Source organism: Bos indicus x Bos taurus, chromosome 19 (assembly GCF_003369695.1).
Source record: "Bos indicus x Bos taurus breed Angus x Brahman F1 hybrid chromosome 19, Bos_hybrid_MaternalHap_v2.0, whole genome shotgun sequence".
NCBI classification, from domain to species: Eukaryota; Metazoa; Chordata; class Mammalia; order Artiodactyla; family Bovidae; genus Bos; species Bos indicus x Bos taurus.
Window position 1 is genome coordinate 25,597,231 of NC_040094.1, and position 20,665 is coordinate 25,617,895.

At 56.7% G+C, this 20,665-nt stretch overlaps 1 protein-coding gene across 5 annotated transcripts in view; it reads right to left on the reverse strand.

Moving 5' to 3' along the window:
* Positions 1-902: 902 nt before the first annotated feature.
* The window catches only part of ATP2A3 (ATPase sarcoplasmic/endoplasmic reticulum Ca2+ transporting 3), a 36,868-nt gene continuing 17,105 nt past the window's right edge, over positions 903-20,665 (reverse strand). For 2 of the 5 annotated variants that reach the window (XM_027517149.1, XM_027517147.1), the window contains exons 8-21: positions 19,578-20,042; positions 18,662-18,750; positions 18,388-18,490; positions 17,206-17,337; positions 16,680-16,805; positions 15,040-15,258; positions 14,538-14,873; positions 12,723-12,943; positions 11,558-11,760; positions 10,877-10,962; positions 6,386-6,519; positions 5,822-5,939; positions 5,171-5,288; positions 903-2,301 (exon numbers count right to left, since the gene is read on the reverse strand). In XM_027517149.1, coding sequence (XP_027372950.1) covers positions 2,282-2,301; positions 5,171-5,288; positions 5,822-5,939; positions 6,386-6,519; positions 10,877-10,962; positions 11,558-11,760; positions 12,723-12,943; positions 14,538-14,873; positions 15,040-15,258; positions 16,680-16,805; positions 17,206-17,337; positions 18,388-18,490; positions 18,662-18,750; positions 19,578-20,042 — 2,370 coding nt within the window. In that variant the 3' untranslated portion in view covers positions 903-2,281. Of the gene's footprint in view, positions 2,302-4,425; positions 4,638-4,826; positions 4,931-5,170; positions 5,289-5,821; positions 5,940-6,385; positions 6,520-10,876; positions 10,963-11,557; positions 11,761-12,722; positions 12,944-14,537; positions 14,874-15,039; positions 15,259-16,679; positions 16,806-17,205; positions 17,338-18,387; positions 18,491-18,661; positions 18,751-19,577; positions 20,043-20,665 lie in introns of those variants that run through there. The other 3 variants (XM_027517151.1, XM_027517150.1, XM_027517148.1) reach the window with 3 other exon arrangements.

A 20,665-nucleotide genomic window follows, 5' to 3' on the forward strand; every position in this document is an offset into this window, starting at 1 on the left:
CCTGGTGGTCCAGTGGTTAAAACTTCACCTTCCAACGAGCAAGGTGTGGGTTTGATCCCTGGTCGGGGAGCTAAGATCCACATGCCTCAAGGCAGAAAACCAAAAAGTGCAAAACAGAAGCAATGACGTGGCAAACTCAACAAAGACTTTAGATATGCTCCACGTCAAAAAAAGAAAGAAAAGAAATTCCTAATCTTTGAACAAGAGGCTCCACATTTTCACTCTGCACTGAGGCCCTGTGGTTATGGAGCTGGTCCCACCTCTGGCCCTGTGGGCAGGGCCCGAGTCCCATCACCAGGGCAGTGAGTCCTCCCTTCAGAGGAGAAAACGAGGGAGGCAGAGGACCCTGGCTCTTCCCTTCCAAGAGGTCCCAGAGGGCAGGGCCGTCTGGGCAAGTCAGGAGTTCATGACAAGCAGCTTCATGAGGGCCCTGGACAGCGTGAGCCTCAGGAAATCTTGGGGGGATGCATTCGAGTGGGGCTGGTAAAGACCAGAGATGGATGGTACCTGGGGGAGAGACAAGACCCATGGAACAGCCGGGGCTGGGGTCCCCTCTGTGGGGAACAAGGGACCCCTGATATTCAGGCTCCAGGCCCAGTCCTGCTTCCCACGGACCACCCCCAGCCTCGTTTCCCCATGAACCACGTGTAAAGGCCTTTGATCACGTGCACCAACTGTCGAATGCTGTGCACCTGCGGAGGAGGCAGTTATGCCAGACTCGACGCCAGAAGTCAGGGTCTCCCCTGCCCCTTGTCTGACGAGATCATCTCTGGCTGGGGACATGGGAGCCCCAGATCTTGCTCCCGGATCCTGGGGGAGGGGGTACAGGGGGTGGGAGCCCCCAAGGGAAGCATGCGGGGGGCAGAGAGGGGCCCATTCCCCGGGAAACACAATGACCCTCATGGCCCCAGACACTCGACCTTTATTTCTCTACCAGATTTCAGGTCAGCAGGTGGGTACAGGCCCCTGCCCCTCCTCTCCGCCCTCCTCCCCTACAGACATGGGGGACTCTGGGTTCTCTCACTTTCAAGAGAAGGGAGGGCAAAGGCTAGGGGGAGGGGCCGCTGAATGTTGAGCCCATCTGTCTGCAAGGCAGGCCGAGGGGGCTTTTGATTCTGGGGGTCAGGATGGGACATGGGTCTTGATTTACATATAAAATAATCACTCTGTACACTCTCGAGGAGGGGCAAGGATGCAGTCATTGCTCACCGCTGCTTCTGTGCCGAGCTAATCTTTGCCGGAGGGGCAAGAGATGAGTGCAGAGAAACATCTGTGTTCCTCGAACGCTCTCTTCCCTCCACGGAGGTGATCCAGGTGCTCATGGGTCCCTCCAGCAAGGACGGAGAGACAGAATGTGCCCTTGATAACTCGCCATTCTTAGTGACAGACACCCTTTTGGCTCATGGGTGTGCGGGGGGCAGGGGCAAAGACTAAGGCCGAGGATCACCCAGCCATGCAGAGTTGGAGATGGCTGAGCCCTGGGCTGGGTGGCAGGGCACAGTGTTCAGCGATCCCAAGGAGGTCTCAGGTCTCAGGCGGCAGGAACACAGAAGGCAACCCCATCCTCTGCTTGGTAGGGCAGGCAACGCAGAGATGGCGTGTTTCGTTTGCTTGGAACAGAGGACCCTGAGTCTGGAGCTGAGGTCGGCAGGCTGGCCATTTCCCAGGAAAGGGGGATCCCTGCTCAGCCCCCTCCCCCACTCCTGTGTCTCTCGCTGTGAGTCTTCAACTCCCTGCGTGGATAAACAGAAACAGGCTCAAGCCCTCGTGAGTTGATTCCAAGGAAGCGGAGTGGAATGGAGGGGGCTGTCTGTCCTCGCTGTGCACGGCTGGGTCCGGATGTCCCCTCTTCACCCTGGGGCCGACCAGGCCCCAGACCAGGCACTCGCTAAGGGTGAGATCAGAGTGGTTCCCAGAACTCCATCAGTGTAGACACGCCTGCAGGTCGCTAAGGGCACGCCCCGCCGCCTCAAAGCAGGGGAAGCGCTCGGAGTGTGAGTGTACGTGCTTGTGGATCCGGGGAGGAGGGCTCTGGGCCAGCTCCGGCCTCTGGGCAGGCCCCTCGCAGGCTGCAGTTCCTGGACTAGAGCCCAGAGACCTGAATCACAGAGCCCCCCGGCAGGCGGGAGCGGGGACGGAGACCCCAGGCCAGGCCTGGCGGTGAGCCCAGTGAGCAAGCAGGCGAGTGTGCAGGCGGGTGGGGGGTGGGGGCGGCGGAGGCAAACGCTTGGGCACCGTCACTCTGAGGTACATGCTGCAGACTCCACTCTGCTCCCCGCACTCACTGCTGGCCCTTGTCTTCTGGAAGAAAACCCGAGAGCGTGTGAAGACATATGTATGGGAGCACATATCCAGGCTGGCTCCCGCGGGCCCCTTCCGGCCTCCTCTTCTCCCACTCTCCCACAGCATCTCTCGGTCGGTCCCCAGCCCTGCTCCATCCCTCTGGACATCCCCGGGGCTTCCTTCACCCCACGTATTCCATCAACACCCCCAGAGCATCCGACGCTCCTTCTCCTCTTGGTTTCTAGTTTGGTGAACCACCACCCACCAGGAAGAGGTCCGGGAACCAAGGCCACCCTGACACCTCGCCCATGTCTCGTCCTCTGCTGCCTCAAGGCCTCTCACCAACACCCTCCTGCCCCTGGCATCATGCTACAGACTCAGCCCACCGCTCCCTTCCATGGCTCCCTAACTGCCATCAGAATAAACCCCAGGCCCACCTCACATCTTGAACCCTCCCAGATCGGTTCACACTCAATCTCTCCAGGTCTCCCACCCCCTCAGCAAGGCCCACAGGCCTCCGCCTGACAGATGCTCAGCCACACCTGGGCAGAGCCAGGAGGTGGGGCAACGGGACACCCCACAACCCCCCGGGGCTGACCCAGCACCCACAGTCCTCTGTAGGACACATTCCTCATAAATTGTGGGGAAGTCATGAGCATCAGTCCTCTGCAAAACTTCCCTAAAAGGCCACCAGGCTGGCTTGGGAACATAACAGGGTCTCTTGTCTCACCCCTGCCCGGGCTGCCTTTAGGAGACCCAAGGGACTGCAGCCGCATGGGGCAGATCCGTCTAGGCTGCCAGTGGGCACACTCCACCCTATCTCTTTGATGTGGGCACAGATGCTCAGCCTACAGGCCCCATGCCACTCCTGACAGCTGAGCATCACACTCACAAGCCAAACCTCACCAGGACCACAGTCAGCATCTCAGGTTATTGGTGGAGGTGGAGGCACCGCCTGGGACCAGCTCACCCTGGGCCTCAGTGTCTCCCCTCCCAGACCAGCTCTACAGGCCCCAGCAGCCTCCCTTCCTCTAGCCTCGCCCCCCACCTGCCCTCCTTGGTGATCCCAGATCTTCCTATGCCTCCGCCCTTCTGTGGCTTCCACTTCCCTGAGGACAATGTCCAGGGTCCTTACCTTGGTAACCGAGGCCCCTGCCCAACTCTGGACTCACCCCTGTACCCTGCACTCTGAGCCCCAGCCCCACTAAGAGCCCAGCTCCTTCTCCGCCAAGTTCAATCCTCCCCTTTCAAACCTCTGCTCAAACCCTACCTCTTCTATAAACCACCCCAACCCCGGCCTCGCAAGGATGCTCCCTCCCCTGTCCCGTCCTACTAGGGGCCTGCTCCCCTCCCCAACCCAGCCAAATCCTCCACCATCCAGCAACCAGCACTGGAACAGTGTCGGAAACAGAGGCTTCTCCCCTTGGCTGAGAAATAGCCTCACTTGGGAGTTTTCTCGAGAAAACGTGCGGAACCTCTTGGCCAAAGAAAGCTCTTGAAGACATGAAGCTGTCTGAGCTGCCCGCACCCCCAGGAGGCCTGACTGTGGAGGTGAGCGAGTGTGACCAAGGTCAAGCCTTCTGGGTGGACCAACCCCCACTCTGCGCTCCAGCCGGAGTCGGGGGTCCAGAAGATAGAGTTTCAGACGACAGAGCCAGCTCCTCCTTCACCTCCCCCGGAGCGTCCACTGTGCTCAGTAGCTTCAGTCGTGTCCGACTCTTTGCAACCCTATGAACTATAGCCCGCCAGGCCCCTCGGTCCATGGGATTCTCAAGCGTCCAGAGTAGGGGCCAGAAAAAACCCCGCAGCAGGCACAATGCTGTGTCCGGCTCCCCTCCCCGCACCTGTGGGCTGGAGCCTTGCTTTGGCTCCCACTCCCACCAGCTCCACTTTCCCCTTTGGCTGAGCCCTCCTTTTCCTCCACCATGTCTGGTCACCCTGTGGACAGACTTGGGGTGGGCCAGCTTCTCCAGAGAGTGGAGGCTGACTTGTTTTGGCCTTTTTAATAAGACCAAATATTTTCAGTGCCCAGGAGGGCTGGCCAGCATGGGAGACGGGGGCTGATTGACTGCCTTGGCCCCTGCCGAATCCAGACACGTGATCTATTTATAGTACCCCACCCCCACCCCAGGCATCCCCCCAGGCCTGGGATACATTCCTGCCAGAGGTGGCCCTTAAGGACCCACCCAGCTGCTCAAGCACAGGCCTCGGTCATCTCTGGGCCTAACATGGGCCAGCGGCCTGGCCACAGACCCAAGGCCTTGGCTCAAAGTCCCAGGAAGAGGGAGTTTCTCACCCCTGCTTCCTCCCTCTCTGGGCAATTCAAAGAGCGAGAACAATCCCATCTCCCTGCCCTCAGGAGGTTCAGAGCTGCCTGCTCTCTGAGCCCCTGGCAGAGGTGGGTAGAGACGGACAGCATGCCCCAGCCCGCCCCTCCACACACCGCCCCCCCACCCTGCCCTTCTGCCCTCCTTCCCGAGGTAAGACACACCCAGAGATGGGAACTCAGAAAATGCCCCTTTCACCCACCCACAAGGTGGTGCCAAAGAGGCCAACCCAGTGTGGTCTGGGGTCCCAGAGGAGGCAGTCAGCGGCTGCCCAGTCTGTGTCTGGGAGGCCGTCCTGACAGTGCCTGCATTGCGACAGGCTCAGCTCAGAGAAGTCAGAGGGGAAGACCCAGAGCAGGGCACAGCAGGCCGGGCGGGGCAGGGCTGGCAGCGAGCGAGGAGAGCGAGGCGGCCCAGCCCTGAGTGGTGCTCCCATCGGCAGCCTGGTGAGCCCAGGGCCCCGGCCCCTAAGTGCAAGACCCTGCCGACACCCACTGCAGACTGGGGGCGGAGGCAGGCGGGGAGGTGGGCTGGTAGGGGGGTCTGGGGCCTCCACTCACCATCCACGTGCTTCCGGGACAGGTACTTGAGAGCCTCGTCGAGCAGAATGACAGGCAGAGATATCTGGAGCACCGCCACCCACTGGCGCCCATTCAGTGGGGTCACTTGGAAGATGAGCTGGGATGGGGGTGTCTTAATTAAAGGAAGGAGTGCCCAGAGACCCCCACATCCACCGCTTCACACACCCCCGACTACAGTGGACTCTTCACAAACACCTCTAAGATGTGCCCCCCGTCCCGCCTCCAGATCTGTGTCCACTCAGTCTCCTCTGTCCCAGGCGCCCTCCCCTGCTCTCACCCGCAGGACCAAGTCCTTCTGTCCTGGTGGGAAGTGGGAGGAATTCTGCACTGGCAAAGGGCATCATCTTTCCTCCTGCCCCAGCCTTGGGGGACCTCTTTTTTTTTTCTATTTTTTTCTCCCCCTACCTGTTCTGTTCCCCAAGTCTGGGAGGGATGTCCTGAAGTGGGGGACACATCTGGCTGACCAGGGTCCAGCTCCATGTGGTCATGGAGCACCATCAGACCTCTCCTCCATCACAGCCACCAGGCAGTTTCACAAAGAGGCCCCGGAAATGCCCAGCCTCAGAGGGGAATTAGGGCCCTGTGACCCCAGGAGCCGCAGGAGGGGAGCAGGGCTGGGCAGCGACTCACAGGCAGGGGCGGCACAAGCAGAATGAGGAAGTGCAGGGCCATGGACATGGCCACGGCCGCCAGCAGCCAGGGGTTCAGCCAGGGCGGCATCCGCAGCAGTGACTGGTTCTCCGACACGCTGTTGAGGGCACACGGGGCGCTCACCTCAGGCCAGGATGCGGGCAGGCCCCACTCTGGTCCACCACCCATCCCCCAAGTGAGGTGCAGGGAGGAGCTGGTCTGAGTTTCAGCATCGTCCTCTAAGATCCGGAGTGCTTCTGGGAATGCAGCCAGGAGGGGTGTGTGGCTATTGCCCACTCAGCCCCCAGGGGCCAGTCCTGGGGCTCGGACCCCCTTTCTCTGACCCTCAGACCTAATCCTGGCCCTTCTATTCTCTCAGACCTCAACCATGTCTCCCTTGATCGCCTGGATCCCAATTCTAGCCCCCATGGGCTCTCAGAACCCTCCTCTGGACCCTTCTGACCCTCAGACTGTAATTCTGGACACCTCCACCCCCAATCCTGGGCCCCTACTGACCCTCAGCCCCTGTCCCAGCCCCCGCTTCAGGCCCCCCTGCCAGCCCACCTGTTCAGGGCATTGCACATCTCAATGGTCACCAGCACAGACAAGGCCATGGTCGTGGGGAAGCGTGACTCAAAGACCTCGCAGTCAATGCCGGCGAAGACTGGATTGTCCTCGGAGCACTTCAGGAAGTTCCTCTGGGGGCAACCAGGTGAGATGGGGTGCAGGCAGAAAGAAGAGTGGCAGGACCAGGGCATGGGGAGCCTCACCCCACCCCCTCACCCTCAGCTTACATCTGAGGACACAGTACAGCCAGTGCTGCTGTGGAGAGGGAGGGGTGCTCGCCCAGGGAGGGGTGCTCGCTCACCCAGGATGGGGACGGAGGGGCTGCATTGTGCCAGGGGGTAGGGCAAGATGTACTGCGGTGGGGTTGTGCTGAGAAAAGGGAGAGCAGCTGGTATGAGGCTGGGGAGGACGGCAGGGGGCCCTGGAATCAGGGGGCGAGGGCCTAAGTATCAGAGGTGCAGGGGTTAGGAGAGGCAGTGATTAAATGAAGCCACCAAATGAGTTGGGCTTCCCCGGTGGCTCAGAGAGTAAAGAATCTGCCTGCAATGCAGGAGACCCGGGTTTGATTCCTGGATTGGGAAGATCCCCTGGAGAAGGAAATGACAACCTACTCCAGTATTCTTGCCTGGAAAATCCCATGGACAGAGGAGCCTGGCGGGCTACAGTCCATGAGGTCGCAAAGAGTCGGACACAACTGAGCGACTAATGCCAAATAAGTAAATGCATATGAAAATCAATCAGCAAAATTATACTTGAATAGAATTCACCTTTAGCTGGTAGAAGACGAGGCTGTGAGCGTGCGTGCTAAGTCGATTCAGTCATGTCCAACTCTTTGCAACGTGACCCTATGGGCTGTAGGAGCCAGGCTCCTCTGTCCATTGGATTCTTCAGGCAAGGATACTGGAGTGGGTTGCCATGCCCTCCTCCCGGGGATCTTTCTGACCCAGGGATCAAACGCAAGTCTCGGGTCTCCTGTACTGGCAGAGAGGTTCTTGACCACGAGTACCACCTTGGAAGCCCAGAAGATGAGGCTACTGGGGCCCTAGTCATGATTATTAAATAAGATTCCATTCACACCTCTTCATTTCTGCCTCTGAAATCGAGCTCTACCAGACGTGCCCTTCGCTCACGACAAGGCCTAACACATGCATGGTCAGGTGATGGCTTGCTACACAGCTTCTGCACAATGAACAAGGAGCTCTCAGGACTCAATAAGGGAGGTGGCACTTGCCCCTGTGGCCCCAGGGGAGTTTTCTTCCTGCCCCCTGAACCTTGCTCTCAGAAGCTGCTGAAACAAGATGCTGAACTGACGCCACTAGTGAGAACCTCCGTCTCGTTCTCTTCCGCACCACGGGGATTCGCGTGAACATTCACGACCATTACACAGCTCTGTTCTCCAACATCTGGCCCCTGGAATCTCCTCTGAAACAGTGATCCTTTTAAGATTAAAGTTTAGAAATGAGGGCCACGTGCTGCGAAAATAAGCCTCAATGAGAAATCTGTAATACGATCAGCAGCCTGACCTCCTGCCCAGGAAATCCATCCCTCATTCCCCACACGGCATAAATGCAGGTAGAGCAACTCCGTCAGCCTGGACTGCTGGTTCTTTCCTCTCTTGTGCATGATGCAAAATGATAAGAGACCATGGCTTGGCTAGACTTCTCTCTTGACAAAGAGATGGAGAGTCTTATTTAAATCAACAGAGGAGGGAATTTCTCCAAAAAAAACTGAACTCCAGTATTTGGGACAAGTGCACAGTTTTATTTGACACTGATCACAGGGCAGAGAAAATGTCCTAAACTTTGAAACCACCAACTGACCAAGAGGACAAATGTTTTTTCGGGTTGTGTCACCACTGTCAGGCCTCACCTCCAGATCTTAACGGTAAGGACCTTCTTCCTCAAACGTGTACACGCAGATGCCATGCACACACCTCCCATTTGGGCATATGTGTGCCTGCATCCCTATGCCCGCGCATAGGGAAGACAATGAGAATAGAATCACATGGAGGTGTTTCAATAGATTAACATCCCGGGACTTCCCTGCTAGCACAGTGGGTAAGAATCCGCTTGCCAATGCAGGGGACACAGGTTCGATCCCTGGAAGATCCCAACTGCCACAGAGCAACTAAGTCCTGAACAACCGAATTCCACGTGCCCTAGAGCCTGTGCTCTGCAAAAAGAGAAGCCAAGACAATGAGAAGCCCGTGCATTGCAATGAAGAGTGACCCCTGCTCACCACAACTAGAGAAAGCCCACGCACACCAACGAAGCCCCGTCACAGCCATACAAAAGCAAAAACACCCTGCCCAGTTCCGACCTTCTGGGTTTCAGCAGTGAGCGCCTGCACTGTGCCTGGGTCCTGGCCGCAGTGTGGCCTCCTGCACTGTTCATCAGAAGGTGCTCAGGGGCTGGAACTTCTGCCTCGCAGTTTCATCGTGAGCACCCCTCCCCCGGGGGGTGGCAGGCCTGTTTCTCTGGGTGAAGCTACTGTTCTCCCTACTCCTTCCCTTGGCCTCCCTGGCTATTTCCCATTAGCCTTCACCTGTGAGCCTCCCTCTGGGTTTCATTAACATTTACATAGCTCTTACCACGTGCCAAGTGTTGGTTTAGGCACTTTATATGTACTGACTCGGGTAATCGTCTGGATAGCCCTACGAGGCAGGGTCTATTACCCAGTTTATATGGGTGGAGAAATGAAGAGAGAGGTTAAGTAGCCTGTTCCAAATCACACAGCTTGTGTGTGATAGAACCTGGGCGTGAACCTGGGCGGCCAGGATCCAGGATCTACTCTCCTGCCTTTATTCAGCATCCCTCCAGGAATGCTAGCAGGGCTCTGGGCACCTCTCCTGAAATTCCAACACCTGCAGCTGAGAGTTCTACTTTAGGTCTAAGTCTTGACCACCTCCGAGTTCCATAGCCTCTTGCCTTTTCTCTGCGGAAGCATGGCTCACTATAAAACATGACCGCCCATTTCCCTGGCTCTCTCCCCCACCAGACAGGACACTCTCTGCAGATACTCTGCCATTTCAGTCACCACCATTGCTCTAGCAATTTGTGCCTGGCACAGTCAGTGCCTAACAGCCACTTCTCGCCCAAGTGGATAAATGAGAAATGGAATGATCTGAGGACAGTTGGGAAGGTGGCCCCAGGGGGACTGAGGACTGACTGGTGGTGGGTATGGGATGTGTGTCTACCAGGACTCCAGGGGTCTGGCTGGGGTGACCAGGGAGGAGGTGGAACTGAGATGCAGATGGAAGAAGAGGGAATTGTTTGCAAAAGGGCAACTGATTTTGACTTTGGACTTGGTGAGTGCACTGGGACCATGGGCTATTCCATAGGAGGTATGCAGCTGGCTGTATGGGACTGCTCAGAAGGTTGATATGGGGGGAGGTCCCTGGAGATTTGGGCTTCATATAGCCCAGAGGAGGGTGATAGTGGGACAGGAGGAAGGCTGTAGCAGGACGGTCAGCACACCCCACTCTCCACCTGCCGCCCCTACAGGAGCTGCAGGGGCAGGTGTCCGATCCATCTGCCAAGAGCTAGGGGCCACCAGCCTTTGGGATAGGGGTCTGGGCCCAGGCTCTGCACTGCTGCCAGGAGGGGAGCCCCATGTGCTTGAGGGTTGGTGGGAGAAAGAAAGCACCCCCACCTGCCTCCACCTAGCTATGAACCCCAGAAAGAGCCCTCACACTGCCCCCGGGGTGGGGGAAGACTGTTTCCCTGACACACCCAAGATGGGGGCAGGAAGTCAGGGTCCCTCTCTTGAGCTCTTCTGTCTACAGGAAAATAGAAAGGCTAGCACACCAGAGGAAGGAAAGTCTACATCCAGGCAGCTCTCTCCTTTAAACCAGAAACCCACCACTGGCCTGGCCAGAATTGCTGTGACGGTTCTTTCAAGCAAAAGAGATGCGTTGGCTGCTCAGACAGAAGGACGGATGGACAGACAGCAGTTGAGGTCAGGATGGAGGTGGCGTCTCCTTGCTTACTTCCAGAGCTAGGCTGAACTAAGCCAGGCCTGTGGTGTGCACCTGCCAGCCAGGGGACTTCAAGAGGTCAATGGGTCCTTTCCCCAAGAGACAGGTTGGCTATAAAAGCCTGGCAGATTCCTTCCCTCCACTATTGATCACTTCAGTCTGACCCTCTGCCAAAAGTTCCACCATTTAGGTGCTCCTATCACTGAGCCCTCAATGTTTGGGAAGTTTCCCAATAAAGGTAAGGCTTCCGGGCAGTGAAGCCCTGAGGCCCCCTGTAACTGAATGACAGGGGGAGCGAGCAGCAGCTTCTCTGGCTCGGGGGCTGTGCTGCTGTCTCTAGGCCTCTGGCGGCTTCTGAGCTTGTTTCCTTAAGTGGCAGGCGTCTACAGGTGTACAGGGGTGGGGAGGGACAGCCACTGGCCACCCGTGGGGTTCTGGATTCCCTCTCTCCTGGAACTCCAACAACACCTCTCAGATGACCCCAATGGGCTTCCTGGCCATCCCTTGCTTACCAGCTGGTAGAAGGTGACCTGCGGTCCCTCGGCATCATATAGGAACCACCAGGTGGCAGCAGCCACTGTGGCCAGGCCGACGTACACTGTGGGGAGGGCAGGAAGAAACTGGCTATAGTGCACGCCTGTGGTTTTCTGGCATCTGATTCCCTTTCCCAATAATCTGCTGAATCTCTGTCAGGGAACCACTCTCTCCCTTTAGTATGTAGTACCTACCCTCAGGGTCAGCAGTGGCCCTGATGGGCAGTCAGCATCTGCTCCATCCCTGGCCACAGCAATTGGCAAGGAGATAGGCAGGTGACACGACATGGGTGGAGAACAGGCCTGAGAATTTCATCCTATTTCTACAGAAGTGATAGGATAAGACTCTTTCTTCTGCTTTATTTGGGACTGTAATGGGGCAAGTCTGAGGACTGGAGCTTTGGCAACCATCCTGCCATCCCAAGGGGCACCTGCTTAAGAATGAAGCTCAGGCAGAGCTAAAATATGCCAGTGACAGTCTGAGGGCTGGATCCAGACATGCCTGAAGCATACCTAGTCTTTTCAGTTACATGAGTCCACGTACAGTTTCTCTTGACATAAGCCAGGCTGAGTCATATTGGTCTGGAGTTTGTAAGTATAACTGATACAAGGGTCTTAGGAAACTCCAGGAATCCCTATGAAAGCTGGGGCCCCACTCACCTCCAATAGCCAGATATCGAAAGAAGAGCCAGCCACTGATGAGGGCCTCTCGAGGGTTTCGGGGTCGTTTCTCCATAATGTCCAGGTCTGGGGGGTTGAAGCCCAGGGCTGTGGCAGGTAGGCCATCTGTGACCAGGTTCACCCAGAGCAGCTGCACAGGGATCAGGGCTTCGGGCAGGCCCAGAATTGCTGTGAGGAAGATGCTGGAACCAGAGTCATGGGCTTGAGCCCCCAGCAAATGGAAGGTCCAGCTGCTACTCACACCCGAGGCCCGGGAGTGCCCCCCACTGTCTCTGCAGCAGCCCCGCCTCACTCTGCTAGTTCTGATGTGTGTGCACGAGTGAGAAGTGGGTGCATACACTCTGGTCACACTGGGCCACCCCAAAACCCCCAGTCTCAGCTCTGGGGCCTGGATAGACCCGCCCTTTAGGCCTCTTCCATTGAGGACAGGACACAAGTTCTCTTTAAGACACACACACAGACACACACATGTGGACAGTGCGTGCCTGAGCAGATACACATTTGTTCACAGATGTGTGCAAAACACCTAGTACAGGACACACAATCCCACAAACATAAGCAAACATCTACACGCTTGCCCTGACGTGCACAGATGCAGAGTTCTTACACGGCCAGGCAAACGTGCGCTCACCATTCGCCATAGGCGTCACTCACATGTGAACCTAAGTGTGTACACGATTACATGCGAGCACAAATCCTCGGCATGTACTCATGCCCAAAGATGAACAGTAAGTCACATGCACACGTGTACACAAGCCTCTCACTCAGGCACACACCCTGTGTGCACACACACAAACATATTACTGCCCAGAGGTGAGGTGAGTTCTCCCATCTCGCAGGACTCTGAAAGTGGGAAGAAGGTCATGGCTGGAGGGATGCCAAGGGATTTCTCCAGCACCACCCTGGGGATTAAGGTACATCAGGGGTTCTGGAGAATGATGGGTGTCCCTGTTCCTGCCCACCCTGTGGTGGGACTCTGGAAGGTCCCAGTCTTCCAAGGAAGGACACGGGTCCCGTCATCCCTGCAGCCCCATCCCAGGACCAGGCATTCTCCCTGCAGCCCCATCCCAGACCAGGCATTTTCCCTGTCCTGGGGATCCACAGCTGGTCCAGAGGGCTGGGAGGACGGAACACAGGGCCTCACCAGACAACCTCGCCAACATTGGAGGAGATGAGGTAGCGGATGAATTGCTTCATGTTGCTATAGATGGCCCGGCCCTCCTCTACCGCGGCCACGATGGAGGCAAAGTTGTCATCTGAGAGTACCATCTCCGCCGCTGACTTGGCCACGGCCGTGCCAGAGCCCATGGCAATGCCAATCTCTGCTTTCTTCAGGGCTGGGGCATCATTCACTCCGTCTCCTGTCTGAGGGCCAGGTTAGGGGGCTTCACACCTGAGAAACTTCCCTGACACCTGCCTGACTCCCCTCCCTGAGCCTGTCGCCAAGTTTAGGGGTTGTCCCCGAGGAAGCAGACAGCTGAATGGAACCAATGGTGAGGTCATGAGCCTAGAAACTGATCTGGGGCAGAGGCTAAGGACAGGGCAGGGAGTGCAGACAAGGACAAAATTGAGAAGAAGGTCAAGTTTAAGGTCAGAGAGGATGGTGAGGTGAGGACGGGAAGAAGGTGAGTCAACATTGAGGGCAAAGATGAAATCAAGGTGGGATGTGGGGTAGAAAATGAGACTGAGGTTAAGGACAAAGTTAAGGTCAAATCAGGAATGAGGTGAAGGTCATGGCCCAGGTCAAGGGTCAGTTAGGGGTTGTAGTTAAGGTGAAGGCTGGAGCCAAGGTGAAAGACAGGGTCAAGAATGGACTTATGTTCAAGATAAAAAAATTAGATTAAAGGAGAGATCAAGTCCAGGCTATGGTCCCTATCAGGAAAGATGTCATGGTAGAAGTTAGAGTTGATGTCAAAGTCAAGATCAAAGCTGAGGTCAACATAAAGTAATAGATTGTTGGGGGGGGGGTCAATGTCAGGGATCAGATCAGGGTCCAGGTAAAGACTGGAACTCGTATCAAGCTTGAATTGAGTAAAGGATCAGTTTAAGGTGTTTAAGGTTGAGGTCAGGGACCAAGTCAGTGTGAAGGTCAAAAATAAGAGCCAAGAACAAGTTTACAGTTGTGGTCAAGTCAAGGTTGGTGCCCAGCTCATTATCAGGTCAAGACTGAGCCACATATAAGAATTAAGGTCAACATAAAGGACTGGGATAGGCTGGAGATCAAGATTATAACCTGAGGTCAAGAGAGGGGAGAGTGAGATCGAGGTTAAGAGTAAGATCAGCGTTGATGAAGAGGTCAGCAATCAAGAATGAGACGGAACAAAAACTGAGACCAAACCCAGTGTTCATCCAGAGGGGAAGGGATGAAGAGACGGGTATTACAGTGCAATGCCACTGAACAGTACACGAAAAATCATGGCACTGAGTCCCCCAACAACATGGATAAACCTCAAAGGAAAAAGGCCAGACAAACAGCAAATGCTGTATGATCCCACTCATGTGAAAATCCACGAGAGGCAAAATAATCCATGATGCAAGAAAAACAATCAGAGCAGAGACTGCGAGTCGTGGCTGGTTGGAGAAGGTGTGTAAAGGAACCTCATGGGTTATGGTAAAGTTCCCTCTCCTGTGTGAGGGCAAAATGTACTGATGTCTACAACTGAGTCTGAAATGCATTAAGGAAGATGGGTTGAAGGTGGGTAGAGGGACAGGTATGCGATAAAGCAAATATACCTATGCTATTTATAGACTCTAGACAGCAGATATTTACAGGCATTCGCTATAAAAATCATTTCAATTTCTCTTTGGGCTTGAAATTTTTTGAAATAAGATGTTGGGAAAAATAAGAATGAAGCAGAGGCAGGGGTTGGCCAGTTGCTCTTTCTAAGCCCTGTGGTCAGTGCTTCCCACCATACCCCAGGCCGCCACCTCCCCGCAGGCTCCCAGCTTGTGGCCTCACCATGGCAGTGATCTCATTAAAGGACTGCAGGTTCTCCACAATGCGGGACTTGTGGGTGGGCTCCACCCGGGCGAAGCAGCGGGCCGTGCGGCAGGCATGGCGCTGCTGCTCGGGGCTGAGGTCATCAAATTCGCGGCCCGTGTAGGCCTTGCCCGCCACGTCCTCCGTGTCCTCGAAGATGCCAAGCCGGCGGCAGATGGCCACGGCTGTGCCTTTGTTGTCCCCTGTGATCATGACCACACGGATGCCTGCCTGGTGGCAGCGTGCGATGCAGGCAGCCACCTCGGGCCTTGGAGGGTCCAGCATGCCCACGCAGCCCACGAAGGTCAGGTCCGTCTGTAGGGAGGGGGCAGATGCCAGCGGGGCCCGAACCCATCCTCAACCTGCCACCTGCCCAGCGCTGCAGGCGGACACACGCGCCCGGGGCCCCAACACCCACCTCCTCCTGCACACCCACCTCATACTGCAGGTGGACACACAGCCCTGGGGTCCCAGCACCCACCTCGTACTGCACAAACTTGCTGCAGTCATCCAGTTGCATGTCCTCCTTCCTCGGGGGCATGTCTCGGGTGGCCAGTGCCAAGCAGCGCAGTGTGTCCAAACCTGAGCCCCAGTCCTTGACCTTGGCCAGGATCTGCTCCCTAGAGGTGGTGTCCAGGGGTACCGTGTGGCTCCCCACACGGACTGAGCTGCAGCGCTCAATCACACTCTCAGGAGCCCCCTGCAGGAGCGGGACAGGGGAGGAGACAACTCGGTCAGTCGAGACCCCTTCCCTCCCTCCTGCTTAACTGTGAGTTGAGGCCTAGATCTCAGGTAAGTAAGGTCACTCAAGGGACACACAATAAGGGGCGCAACAGAATCCATCCATCTTTAAGAAGGTTGGTGCAGGAACCAAGTGGGCCCCACTGTGAGAGAGCCCAGAGGGTAGTGGGGGCTCACATAGAGTGTGACGCAGTGTGAAGCCCACAGCAGAACACCCCCCCCCACCCCGGCAATTAGCCTGCAGCTGAGAAGGCCTGACGCAGCATTTTGGGGGACAGGGTGGGAATGGCACCCTCCTGCAGACCCTGCTGCCCTGCCAGGCTGGTGCTCCCACGATTCCAATTCTGTAGGGTGCTCTGCATCGGGAAGTGGGCTGAGCCCTGCTGGGAGACCAGAAACAGAGCCCAGCTGAGGGTGTGGGTGATGTGGCTCTGGAGGGTGGTCATGGGGTGCAGGGCTTCTCACTGGCCTTGGGGTCTCACCCTGGACCTCGTCCCAGGCCTGGAAAAAACCTCTGAATCCTCCATCAGTGCCTCATCCCTCTCCCCAAAAGGTACCCCAAACACTAGGGGGGTTTTGTTTGTTTTTTTGTGGCCGAGCCACAGGGCAGGCGGGATCCTAGCTCCTCGACCAGGGATGGAACCTGAACTTCCTGCAGTGAAAGTGTAGAGTCTCAACCACTGAAATGTCAGGGAAGTCCCTTGATATATATACATACACACAATATATATATACAGCATATATATATATATAGTCAAACACTGGGTATTTTAAGAAACCCAAACTCCCAATACAGAAGCTTTTTGTTTTAAAACAGGTTTAAACCCCCCACTGCAGGTTTTAAAACAGATTTTAAAGATTTTGCTTTACTCTGACTCCTACTTCATATTCAAAATCAGTGACAGGAAGGACTATGGATGAGAGTCTGGATGGAGCTGTTTCCTTTCCTCCTTAGGACTGTTTCCAAGACACAAAGCACCAAGTGTGGACACCAACCACGTCAACAGTCCCCATCAGAAGCAAAAGGGCTCCTGAGACAGTCCAGCCTGACCCGCTATTCAGACAGGGACCCAAGGCCCACGTGGGAGACGGTGGCCCCGAGGTCACGCAGCAAGGCCGTGCCTCTCAGATCAGACCTGGGACCACAGGGAGGGGCAGGCCTCAGCATCTGGCCCGGGTTTTACCTGCCCGACACCGGGTCCCCCTCCCAGTTCCCCGTGGCAGGCTGACCACCCTCATTCCAGAGGCATCCCTTTGCCGAGGGTCTCCCACCTCCCCCAGTGTCCCACGGCTGCAGGCTCTGGCTCGTCAGAGGACTGGAGAGCAGGCCCCCGGGGACTCCAGGTGTGCAGAGGCCCCAGGCCGGTCAGGCAGGCCCACCTTCACAAACATTTTGCTGCCCTGGGCCACCAGGCCAGGGCGGGTGGGCGTGCAGTACACTGACATGGACTTCCGGTCTCGGGAGAACTCCAGGGTGAATTCCTTCTGCATCAGCTGCTTGATGACCTGCGGGGCCCGGGTGGGTCAAGGCGTGAGGGGCAGGGCCAGCGATCCTGGCTGCTTCCTCACCAGCTGCTCGACCCCGTGAAGAGCCTCTTGCTCCCTACACGGTGGTGAATCTATCCTCCTCTAACCCCAACATTCAAGGCCTCCATCTCCCTCTCCAGCCCCAGAAATGCCCCAAAGTTGCCATTTCCTGACGAGGCTGGGTAATTTCTGACTCCAAGTCCTTGCCCACACTCAGCTGTTCCTCTCTTTTTTCCCTAGACCAGTCTTACTAGGTAGGCATCTGAGGTCCTTCTTCCTCCCAGAAGCCTCCCAGGACTTCCTTCCCCCCTCTCCCTTCTCCCGATGCCCCAGAAGCCCCAGCCACACGGACTGTGGCCAAGGCCCCCATGCTGCTCACCGCGTTGCAGGCGCCAGCTCGTTCCACCCGGGAGAGAGTCTGCAGGTCCGTGTCAAAAACATTCATCTTCTCCACCAGGCATGTCAGGGCCGTCTCCGTGGCCTCTCCCACCTTCTCATACACACCCTTGGCCTAGAGGGGCCCAGGTACAGGGAGTCAGGGTCGGGGCAGCCCCCGGTCTCACCTCCCATTCACCGCCTGAGCCTTGGAGCTCCCAGGCGCTCCTGCTTCCCTCCCTCTTCTCTCCCTGAGGCCTCATATGCCCCTGCCTCCAGCACTCTTCATAGGCTCACAACAGCCAGTGCCCACCCAGGCCACTGCTACCTCCCTCTTGAGCCCCATGCCCACTCATGCAGTTGCTGCCCGTTGGGCTTGATTGCCTTCCGACCCTCAGTCTGCCTCCATCTCTCTGTATGTGCCACTCCAGTGACTGTTCCGGCCAAAATGGCAGCTAGAAGCTACCTGAGCTCCTCCCTCTTTCACCTAACTGGTCACCAAGTCCCAGGATTTTGGCTCCAAACTCTCTCCAACCCATGCCTATTCCCCTCTTCCTGAAGCCCCAGCCAGGACTCAGCTGACATTTCTCGGGCCCAGATGACCACACAGGGCTCCCTGGCCCTGGTCTTGCCCAGTCTGTTCTGTCCTCCACACTGAGACTTAGGTGATCTTCTGTGAATGCAGATCTGACCATATCACTCCCCTGCTCTATACCCTTTGCTATCTGTCTGCTGCCCTCAGCTGGGCATCAGACTGACTTGGTCTGGCCAAGTGCCCCCATTCAGGGGCAAAAAGCCTCCCGTGTGCACCATGCTTCTGCTCCAGCCACAAGGAAGAGTTCACTGCCTAGATCACATCAGGTTATAGTGGCCTGTGGACCGTTTCTGGGCTGTGCCTTTTGCTTTAAACACTTCCTAGTGTTTGTCCCCTACACCTCTTCTCCCAGGCATCCCTGGCCTTTCTGCCTTTTACATTACAGTCCCCCACAGCCCAAGAGCCCCAGAGCAAGGTTCTAAAGCCAAACCGAGGAAGAAGCAGGGAGCAGTGTGGATGGCAGTGCTCCTGGGGTGTGGCACTCCCAAGCGGCAGGGACTTCCAATCCTGGGAGCTTGGATACTCTGGGAGAAAGGTCTGTTCTGAGCACCTGGATACTAGGGAAGTCACTGAAAGTGGGTAGGGACCCACCTCGTTGTAGTCCAGTGCTGAATCATTGCACAGGGCACAGATGGTCGCCAGCTCCACCAGCCCATCAAACTGCCCGCAGCGCACTCGCCGCTCTCCCTGACGCCTGTGGAGCCAGAGGGTCAGAACTGGGTTCTTGGCCCCGCCCCTGGGCGATGCCCAGTATGTTGGCCGCGCCCCCAGGAGGCCTCGCCAATGACAACTCTCAACAGTTGTCCTACGTAGCCCCGCCCACCCGTAAACCCCGCCCACCTGTGCCCCTTCGCCGAGCACTCACACTTCGCCTTCCGGGGCATACGTGGTGCCCGAGATGGTGAACTCGTGCAAACGGCAGGTACCCGTTCCGGCCTCAGCTACCACGAACATCTGGGGGGCACAAGGGTGTGCTCATGTTTTTCAAACTCTTGTTTCATTATCCTTAGTAGGACTATTCAAATGAAGTCCTACTAGGGATTCTAGCAGGTCAGGGGCTGCAGGGCAGCAAAGCAAGCTGGTGCCCCCACCCCTGCGGCAGCCTCTGGTGCACTTCTGTGGGGGACTAAGGTCTCAGACACAGAGCGTGGGTTTCCAGGGTTTTATGGGAGCAGGGGTGGGAGGAGTGATCAGGGGGCCTGGGAGAATGGGAAACCCACAGCCTTCAGCAACAGCCCAGCCACTCCTCTACCCCAGAGACCTGCTGGAGTCTCAGCCAGACTCCCTGGAGCATGTGGGCAGCAGCCCAGGATCTGGGATCGAGTGCCAAGGAATGAATAATTCCTGCCTGGGCCCTTCCCAGGTCACTGGAGCTGGTGTATCGGGTGACAGGCACTGACCACAGAGTGTCATGGTGGAGCAGGATTAAAACCTGGGTCCAGGCCCGGCTTGGCTTGGATGCCCAGGCTGTACTTGACCCTCCCCTATTTCCTTTATGGTCACCTGGCAGGGCTTGCACACCCAAACTTCAGACGAGGAAACTGAGGTTCACAGATGGCCTGCGAGGCCTGCCAGGACCCTACAGAGTGACACATGTGTCCAAATGATGCATGTCTAGCCAGGCTTTGCTGCTCTGCCCCAGGAAAACCTGGATCTGCTTCCCACCATGGGACAGCACACATATTCTCTCCTCCATCTCTGGAGTCGGGGAGTGGCCCAGAGAGGTAGCCCAGCCTGCCGAGCATCACACAGCAACACCCAGGCTGGCTGCAGCCACTCACCCGGCAGACCGACATCTGATTGGTGGTGAGCGTGCCCGTCTTGTCCGAGCAGATGACCGAGGTGCAGCCCAGAGTCTCCACAGAGGGCAGGCTCCGCACAATGGCGTTCTTGCGGGCCATCCGCCGCGTGCCCAGTGCTAGGCAAGTAGTGATGACAGCCGGGAGGCCCTCGGGGATGGCAGCCACAGCCAGGGCCACAGCGATCTTGAAGTAGTAGACAGCACCTCGAAGCCAGGAGCCACCGTGGGCAGGGTCGGCAAAGTGCCCGATGTTAATGACCCACACGGCCATGCAGATCACGGAGATGGCACGAGACAGCTGCTGCCCAAACTCGTCCAGCTTCTGCTGCAAGGGCGTCCGCTCTGGCTCCACGGCGGCCATCTGACTGCGGATCTTACCCAGCTCAGTGTGCAGGCCTGTGGCCACTGCCACACCCACTGCCTTGCCTGATGCAATGTTGGTGCCCTGGCCGAGGGAGGGGATAAGCAAAGGGGCTGGTTGGCACCTCAGTAGGGGACCAGGACCCCTGACCCCTTCAGGCTGGGATTAGGGCTCGCTTCCTGCTCCTTGGCTTTCTCTTTCTCCATGTCACTTAGTGCTCCCAGACAGATGCAGCTATGTAGTCTTGAGTTACGACTGTCATCGCCTTGACAGTGTCAGCTCTATGCAGGCAGGGACTTGGTTTGGTGCCACATTCCCAGTGCCAGCATGGGGTCTGGCACAGAGGCAGCAACAGCTGATATTGACAGCACAGCATAGCACCAACCCATTAAAATGAGGTTCATACACAACCAAAACAGCCACACAGGGGTGCTGCTGTGATCTCAGGTAAACAGTTTTAAACAGTATTTACTGAAGAATCAAGAAAATCTGAGCTTAAGTACATCCATTCCCAAGGCCCCAGTAAGATCCCCAAGCCCTGATGCAAGGGCTGGCCAGCATGAGCCTCGTGTCCTCCTGTAAAATGGTCCAGCAGAGGCGAGAGAAACAGCTGTTAAGGGGAGGCTCATAACTCATCCCCTTCAGATGGGTGCCCTGTGCCAAGGCTGGAGAGGTGGGTGCTGGCAGCTTCAGTATCTCTTCTGCCC